Below are 8,243 nucleotides of genomic sequence, written 5' to 3' on the forward strand. Positions count from 1 at the left end.
GGGGGGGGAGAAACAATGTAGAGATAACCCTGTAAACAGTGACCAGTGACCTCAGGGTCAATTCCTTCATGCCGGACAGCCAGGCGGAGGGGATAGATGCAGGGATCTCCATCCGGGAAGGAGACATCACTAGACCAGCTGCAAATGGGCCGCCATTTCTGGTTGTCTCAGCTTCAATATCTGTCAAATGGGAAGCTTTCTGCCTGCCTCCAAGGATGGGAGGGTTAAAATGTTTTGGCAGTTGCAAAGCTCAGGTCAGTGCCTTATCAGGACCCCTCTCTGGTGACCTGGGGCATTGCTGAAGCAGTGCTGCTAAAGAGGGTTCTGCAGGTGGACCAGAAGGCCTGCAGGGTGAGGAAGGGCAAAGGGGCCATGCTCAGCTAGGCCAGAGACCTCCCCTCCTCCGCAGCCTTCCTGTGCATCGGTGGATCTGCAGGGAGACAGCTCCTTACAGGTGGAGATCTCTGACGCAGTGAGTGAGCGGGACAAGGTGAAATTCACTGTTCAAACCAAGGTGAGGCAGTGCGGGGCTTGAGGAAAGGTCCTGGTGGCTGCCCGCAGGAAGCCTCCCCCAGGGGTGGTAGGCACGTGTCAACACAGCCTGTGGGCACTGTTCCTCCACCTGGCACTTGCCCTCAGCCCCTCCTGGAAAGCAAGCATCTTAACTAGGCTCTGGGTGCCTCTTCCTGAGGCCCTGAGTCCTAATCATCCCCATCCACGATTCTAAATGAAATCACGCACACCTGAGCTCTAACTTGGTCCTCCCTGGGATGTGGGATGAGGGGGGCCCAAAAGTGGGTGCCCAGGAGACTTGCTGAGGCAGGGCTTGGGGCAGAGAGGGTACCTCAGACGGCCTTCCTGCTTCCAGAGCTGCCTCCCTCACTTCGCCCAGACCGAGTTCTCAGTCGTGCGGCAGCACGAGGAGTTCATCTGGCTGCATGACGCCTACGTGGAGAACGAGGAGTACGCCGGCCTCATCGTGAGAAGGGGCCGGGCAGGGGCTGGGAGGGACAGGCAGAGCACTTGGGTGAGGACCAAAGGCTATGGTGGCCGTCTCGGCAGTGAGAGGTCTCCCAGCTCCGTCCCTCCTTTGAGCAGATCCCCCCAGCCCCTCCGAGGCCAGACTTTGAGGCTTCAAGGGAAAAGCTACAGAAATTGGGCGAGGGGGACAGCTCTGTCACTCGGGAAGAGTTTGCCAAGATGAAGCAGGAGCTGGAAGCGTGAGTGCCCCCTCCTTTCCCAGCCCTCCCCAGCTATCTTCACCAGCTATCCCCCCATGAATGTTTAGAGACCCTGACCTCTGACCCCAGAAAGGGGGCAGGCAGGATGATGGGGGCTGAGGAGGGCCCGTGAGCTGCTGCCACTCTCGCAGGGAGTACCTGGCCATCTTTAAGAAGACAGTTGCGATGCACGAAGTCTTTCTGCAGCGCCTGGCGGCCCACCCCACCCTGCGTCGGGACCACAACTTCTTTGTGTTTTTGGAATATGGACAGGATGTGAGCTGGGCCGAATCCCTGGCCCTGGGGCCGGAGTCTAGCTTGGGTGGGGAGGCATCCAGGGGTGGCAGGGCTGGAGAAGGGGCCCCAGTGGGCCCAAGCCTGTGTCACAGCTCCGTGAGTGGCTTGTGACTCGGCATGGGAGGCGAGAACGCCCACCCCAGCATCATACCCTCCCTGTGTGCCTCAGCTGAGTGTCCGGGGGAAGAACAGGAAGGAGCTCCTCGGAGGGTTTCTGAGGAATATCGTGAAGTCTGCGGATGAAGCCCTCATCACGGGCATGTCAGGGCTCAAGGTAACCCCTGGAGCTCCTCTCCAGATTCAATCCAGCACCTCAAGTCCACAGTACGGATTGAGGCCCAGGCTGGGTGTGGGAAGGAAGCCACTGGTGGGGCCTGGCCTGGATTGGAAGGAGATTTTGCCAACTGCGGGCCTGTGCTGCCAAGCTCCTTGGTGACCCAGTGTAAATGGGGTCCTGCCTGGCTCCCTTAGGAGGTGGATGACTTCTTTGAGCATGAGAGGACCTTCCTGTTGGAGTATCACACCCGTATCCGAGATGCCTGCCTGCGGGCCGACCGCGTCATGCGTGCCCACAAGTGTACGCAAGGTCCAAGGGGTCCTGGATCCCACAGCCCCTCTCCCCAGTGGTTCAACTCCTTGGGGGAGAGAAGAGAGCAGGGCATGCCTTGTCTGTCTGTGGCCACAGGCACCAGGGCTTGATGTGCAGATGTAGGGGCTCTGATGGGGGCTGTTCCCCCAACAGGCCTGGCAGATGATTATATCCCTATCTCAGCTGCGCTGAGCAGTCTGGGAACACAGGAAGTCAACCAGCTAAGGACGTGAGGACTCCGTCCACCCCTACCCTCTCCCTATGCCTGTAATACCATGTCTTCCCATGAGGGGTCACTCTGTAGATGTCTACTGTCAGCTCTAGGTGGGAGGTGTAGGCTCTCCTGTTGGGGGAGGGTGTTGGGAGGGAAAGGCGAGAGGGAGACTCCCAAGGAGGGGCTGAGACAGATAGGCTTTGAGCTGTTCCTCAGCCCCCTACCCTAACTCCTCCCTACTACTTCCTAGGAGCTTCCTCAAATTGGCAGAGCTCTTTGAAAGGCTGAGGGTGAGTACTGCCTTCTGTGCTCAAAAGCTTTCCTGGTGATCTTCGCAGGGAAGATGAGTCCTGGCAGAGGGAAGAGCTCCAGGATCATCTTGGGTTCAGTGATAACTTGGGCCCAGTGGCAAGTTGGGCTCACACTCCAGACTAGTTTAACGAGAGCTAGGCTGAAGACAAGGATCCAGCTTCGTGTGTGTGTGTGGGGGTGCGCGCGCATGTACATGCGTGTGTGCAGCAGGGGAGAGTTGGGAGGCACAAGGATGTGCCCAAATCTCTGGCAGGCTGCACCCAGCTGCCAGCACACTGCCTGGGTACACACATCCCCCACTCTTCCCCAAGAAGTCGCTGGAGTGTTGCTGTCTTCCTAAAACGTCTATTGGACTGCATCTCTTCCCTGCTCAAGGCCCTTCAGAGACCCTGCCCCTTCTGGAAGCTCCCAAAGTCCTGAGCTTCCACTTTCAGCCTCTTGTGCTCCAGCCACTGCCTCCCTTCCCTGCTTTGCCCAAGTGCCCTCCCTGAACTAAAGGTTCCCTGAACACATAGCCGCGTTTGCACAGCTGCCAAGCCCTCGGCTCCCTGTCTGGCTCTTAGTCCCTGAGATCCAGATTAGATCCCATTTCCTCTGTGAAGCCTTCCCTGGCCTGCACCCCTCAGGAACAGTTACCTAAGGCCTCTTTGCTGGATATTTACATGAAACGGTGCCTCCCACCCCTTAGCTGCCCCTCTGACAAGCTCCCTTCCCAGTGCCCACCTTTCTGATGCAGAAGCTGGAGGGCCGAGTGGCTTCCGACGAGGACCTGAAGCTGTCAGACATGTTGAGGTATTACATGCGCGACTCACAGGCAGCAAAGGTGAGAGGCAGCCCCAGAGCAATGCTCAGGCCTGGAAGCCAGGACAGGGCAGCAGTGACCCTGTGCCCGTGGTCCTAGGACCTGCTGTACCGGCGGCTGCGGGCACTGGCCGACTACGAGAATGCCAACAAGGCGCTGGACAAGGCGCGCACCAGGAACCGGGAGGTCCGCCCCGCCGAGAGCCACCAGCAGCTGTGCTGCCAACGCTTCGAGCGCCTCTCCGACTCCGCCAAGCAAGGTGAGCCCGCAGCCCCCCGGCCCCAGCCTGGGGCCACATGCCCTGCCCAAGTCCCCATGCCTCTTCCCCTCCTCTCCAGAGCTCATGGACTTCAAGTCCCGCCGGGTCTCCTCTTTTCGAAAGAATCTCATTGAGCTGGCAGAGCTGGAGCTCAAACACGCCAAGGTGAGCCCTCCCACCTCCCTCCCTCCCTCCCCCAGGCACCAGGGTGTGCGTGCACGTGTGGATGTGCACACGTGTATGTGCATATGTGGGTGTCTGCGTGTACATGCGTGCGTGTGTGGATGAGAGCAGCCTCAGCGAAGGCTTGGGGTCATGCTTCCCTGGCTCACGACCCATGCCTTCTCGGTAGGAAGACCCAATTAACAGCAACTGTTATTGCACACAGCAGGGGTGTGGGGAGCAAGGGGGTATCTACAGTGCAGAAAGAATGGCAGCCTGACTCAAGGAGCAGAGTACTTCAAGGACCTGTTTCTCCTCTGCAGGCCAGCACCCTGATTCTCCGGAACACCCTTGTCGCCCTAAAGGGGGAGCCTTAGAGCAGCCAGAGCTCAGCCAGACCCTACTCTGGGATCTCCAGTGACCAGGGTATCCCAGACCCCTCTCTCTGGCAAGATGTCTCCTTCTCTAGCACAGTGCCACTAGCCACACCCTCACTCTGCCCCACATCCTCCCAGGGAAAGCCCAAACCCCCTACCACTACCACCACCAAAGGTGCCAGGCCCTGCAAGACACAGGGCAGCACAGGTATCATGATTGGCCACAGGTCAGCAGAGCCCCAGGGACCCCGACACCCCTCCCCAGGAAGCTGAGGAACAGCCTCCTCTCTCACCCAGGGCCTTGAAGGAATCATAGCTCTCTTGATCCCAGCCTGTTCTCCTTCACAAATAAAAACCCTGGTTTTGTAGCAAGGAGGCCTATTGTCCTTGCTTCCCTTCCCACAGCTCAAGGGTCCACCAGGCACACCTTCTGCCAAGGCAGTATGATCAGATCCTGGGGACACCAAGGAGGGCACCCTGCAGTATCCTCAGCCCTCTCCAGTGACAGCAAGCTCCTGTGGGAAGGCACAACACCCAGAAGTTGGGACGTAGGAACCCCAGAAGTGTCTTCCAGGTTTGCCCCCACCCCCACAAACCCTAGCACAAGAATGAATCGCAAGTTCTCCACACGTTATTTCCTAACCAGAAAAGGGATCTAGCCCTTCCTCCCAGAACCACTCACAAGCTCCTGAGAGGTAAGGAGCCAACTGTAACACCAGGCGGCCTCTTCCCTTCTCGGCTCAGTTAATTAGGGAGGAGATATAGATGCCCCATTACCACTCCCAATTCACCTCACCCTAGGGCCAGATTTCTTGGATGTCTTTGCCTGCTGGGCAGGTGAAAGCCCAAAGTACAGGCTGGAAACAACCCATAGCAATGCTGGCAAAAGGCTCAGGGTACCGGCAACACCCTTTTGGTTAAACATAGGCGGTGCTCAAGACACCTGGGTCTGAAGTCCTGGGCTCCACCTGGCTGGCCCCACCCTGAATGGACTCCAGCCACATCTAGAGGAGGTCAAAGGCTCAACTTGGGCTGACTCACAGCAACCACTGAACCTGACCCTCATAAACCTGAGTCAGCCATGCAGGGAAGACAGCAAACCAAACCGACCCTTTAAGCTACCTGTGACTTGCCTATCAGCCCACACCTAGGCAGGGACAGAAAACACTATCAGATGGACCTCACTGCCCGTTCAGGCAAGGCTACAGAGCACGCAGTTCAGGCATAAACCACTTCCGCTGGAACACCCCTGTGGCCAGCACCACTCCTTAAACAGCCAGTCCAGTGTCGATCACAGCCCCACCAACAGAATGGTGAGCATCAGAAAGGTGTCTCAGCCAATCACTGAAGCCAGATAAGGGTGTGCAGGGACTGGTTGGGTATGGGGTACAGAGAAGAGAGATAGCACCATTCTCCCAGTGCACCCCTCCCCAAAGTCTCCTGGGCCCCAACCTTGAAACACACATCCCATTAATGAGCCTTTTTATTATTGTCTTTTTTAATCCAAGGTCCCTTACTGGTCCTGCTTCCATGAGTAGCAGTGACCAGGGGAAAAGGGAGAGGAACCAGCCGGCACAGGGAGGGGTCATCTCCACAACATTCCATTTATACACAGAACTAAACAGACAAGCACAGAGTCACTATTGCGGTTAGAAGTTGGCAGCATGGGAAGGGGGAGGACCAGGTGGGGAATGGGGATGTTGTTAAAAAAAATACAGGCTCCCCCACAACTGGGGTACCTGGGGGGAACTTGGTCTGCTTCAACCCAAGAGGAATCAGAAGATCAAAAGCAGTTTGGGAAAGCCAGAACCGTCAGGGATGGAGGGAGAAGGAAAATCCAGGGGGTGGGGGGTCTGTTTGGCAACTGGGGAGAAGGGATTGCCCTCCCCCTGCTGGGATCCCCCCAGCCCCTCCGGTCTGGCAGGAAGGGGGCAGCCTGCAACCCCCGAGGGCAGGTGTGGGGCTGCCAGATGCTCCAGGCAGGGGGCCAGAAGGGGCTCACAAAGGCTTGCCCTCCAGGGAGATGACAGCACTGCCCCCCAACTTCTCTGCCAGGGTGCAGCGGTCCTTGACTTCCTCGTAGCAGTTTGCTTGCAATTCATGCTTGATCCCTGTAAGGAAGAAAGGGGAGCATCTGTGAGCAGTAAGCACTGGGCTGGGGGTAGTTTCTGTGGCTGGGAAGGAGCCAATCAAAGCAGATGGAAGGAACAAGCAGGCAGTGAAGGGGGCGGACCCCCTCTGGGTGCTGTTCACCCTACCCTGCAGCCAAGGTCACAGCAGAAAGGCACTCAGCACCAATGCTGGCCCTTACCTGTCAGCTTCTTCTTGATGGCATCCTTGGAACTGGCATAGATCATTTTGCTCTTAAGGGGCGCACACTCAGGGGCCCTGAACAGAAACATGAGTCAGGCAACTCGCAGCAACAGCAAAGCCATAGGTGACTTTGAGAAACCCTTGGGCTGGCAGTGAGGAGTCTTTTGTTACAACCCCCTCCCAATCCAAACCCACACCTCTGGGTTGACCAGGATCCACAGAAGTTCCCATCATGGGAAAGAGAGTAGGTGACAAGAAGTAGTGCCAGAATGAGCTCACCAGAAGATAAACACCAGGTCCTCCTTCTTGCTCTCCTTGGTCTCATAGGTTGCGTCATAGAGGGCGTAGCGGCAGTCCTTGTCTGGCAGCATCTTGACAAAGGTGGCATAGGGGTCGTCGACAGTCTGGCCCACGTCGCCCACCAAGATCTCCTTGCCCTCCTCCAGGATGATGTTCTTCTTGTCCTCACTCAGGCAGAAGAGCACCGCCTTCTTGCGCTTCTTCACCTCCTCTGGTGTTGAAGACTTACGCACCTTCATGTCGTTGAACACCTTGATGACACCATCAGAGACAGCCACACCGGAGGCCTGGGAGACACGTCACGTATACCTCATCAAGAAAAGGACCCTAGGGAACTGTCCCTTGTTTTCTCAGAAGATCCCAGTCCGCGTCTTGGGTGGTCACTAGTGCCCTTCCCAAGGCAAGTCACTAGTTTTTCCACCCAAGCCACTGTCAAAGAACCAGATGGGACACAACCTCAGAATGGCAGCCATGGCCTCTGATCACCTAGTTCAACAACCCCTTCCCTCATTTTACGGGACAGAAATGGAAAACTCGTGAAAACAGAGCCTTGACCAAAATGTGAACCCAGAATTAAAAGATCCACCGGCTACTGACTCACTTGCTACTCACCGTATTTGCTCTCAGCCTTTGGATAAAACTGGTGACTTAGAACTTCAGATATGGAGGACCCAAACACCTGAGCCAAGACTCCTCTTCAGACAGAGCCAAGACCCCACAATGCTAGATGGGACCCCAAGGACACTAACAGTTACAACAAACCCACCAGAACTGCTTGATGCACAAACGACCCCTGTTCCCTCCTAGGGTCTTTCCCAACCAAAACAAGAATCACAACCCCCAATAAGGATCCTGCCCGACAACTCCCTTCTTCCGGGAATAGTGCTAGGCCCCAGAAGTCGCTGGTAAAAACTAACATGCCAAACTCAAGTGCCCAGAAGCCTCGCGATCTTTAAACTCCTACTCTGCGTCGTGCTTGGCAGTGCCCGAGCCAGGAGGGGGGGGGCAATCCACGGTAAATCTGGTCCCCCGAACTCCCCGGAACTGCAGAGGAAGCCGGCCACGTGACTCGGTAGCTTCCGGAGTAGGCGGGGAAAGGAGATCGGCTAGGTTCGGCCCCCTCCCCAATAGAGAACGGCGTACCCGAGAAGCAGCAGCATCTCCAGGTCCCTAACCCTGTGGAATCACCTTAAAACAACGGATGTATCAGACCTATCTGCTGCAGGCAGGAGCCTGGGCATGCTACATAACCTTCGGTTTTCTCAGCCCTCGGGCCGTATACAGGGGGCGGGGTGGTTTCCGGGCGGTGCCCGACTGGGTCACTTCCCTAAACTCGGCTCCACCCTCAGGCCCATCCGGGAAGGCCTGGCTGGCCCAGGGCTTCGGCACCCGCGGCCG

General features: G+C 57.0%; 2 protein-coding genes across 9 annotated transcripts in view; one reads left to right on the top strand and one right to left on the bottom strand.

The window, feature by feature from the left end:
• SNX32 (sorting nexin 32) overlaps nucleotides 1–4,604 on the top strand; it is a 21,748-nt gene extending 17,144 nt beyond the window's left edge. Inside the window, exons 2-13 of the mRNA XM_011965199.1 lie at nucleotides 410–514; nucleotides 869–979; nucleotides 1,099–1,220; nucleotides 1,373–1,496; nucleotides 1,687–1,791; nucleotides 1,989–2,094; nucleotides 2,260–2,335; nucleotides 2,571–2,610; nucleotides 3,369–3,455; nucleotides 3,534–3,693; nucleotides 3,773–3,858; nucleotides 4,179–4,604. Of these exons, the coding sequence (XP_011820589.1) occupies nucleotides 410–514; nucleotides 869–979; nucleotides 1,099–1,220; nucleotides 1,373–1,496; nucleotides 1,687–1,791; nucleotides 1,989–2,094; nucleotides 2,260–2,335; nucleotides 2,571–2,610; nucleotides 3,369–3,455; nucleotides 3,534–3,693; nucleotides 3,773–3,858; nucleotides 4,179–4,232 (1,176 nt within the window). The 3' untranslated portion in view covers nucleotides 4,233–4,604. The remainder of the gene's footprint in view (nucleotides 1–409; nucleotides 515–868; nucleotides 980–1,098; nucleotides 1,221–1,372; nucleotides 1,497–1,686; nucleotides 1,792–1,988; nucleotides 2,095–2,259; nucleotides 2,336–2,570; nucleotides 2,611–3,368; nucleotides 3,456–3,533; nucleotides 3,694–3,772; nucleotides 3,859–4,178) is intronic.
• A 1,098-nt stretch (nucleotides 4,605–5,702) lies between these two features.
• The window catches only part of LOC105528457 (EGF-containing fibulin-like extracellular matrix protein 2), a 21,961-nt gene continuing 19,420 nt past the window's right edge, over nucleotides 5,703–8,243 (bottom strand). For 3 of the 8 annotated variants that reach the window (XM_011965200.1, XM_011965206.1, XM_011965209.1), the window contains 3 exons: nucleotides 6,825–7,132; nucleotides 6,544–6,620; nucleotides 5,703–6,343 (listed from right to left, as the gene is read on the bottom strand). In XM_011965200.1, the coding sequence (XP_011820590.1) occupies nucleotides 6,231–6,343; nucleotides 6,544–6,620; nucleotides 6,825–7,132 (498 nt within the window). In that variant the 3' untranslated portion in view covers nucleotides 5,703–6,230. Of the gene's footprint in view, nucleotides 6,344–6,543; nucleotides 6,621–6,824; nucleotides 7,181–7,766; nucleotides 7,906–8,243 lie in introns of those variants that run through there. The other 5 variants (XM_011965204.1, XM_011965205.1, XM_011965207.1 and 2 more) reach the window with 4 other exon arrangements.

The sequence above is a fragment of the Mandrillus leucophaeus genome, unplaced genomic scaffold, assembly GCF_000951045.1.
Source record: "Mandrillus leucophaeus isolate KB7577 unplaced genomic scaffold, Mleu.le_1.0 Scaffold718, whole genome shotgun sequence".
Classification (NCBI taxonomy): Eukaryota; Metazoa; Chordata; class Mammalia; order Primates; family Cercopithecidae; genus Mandrillus; species Mandrillus leucophaeus.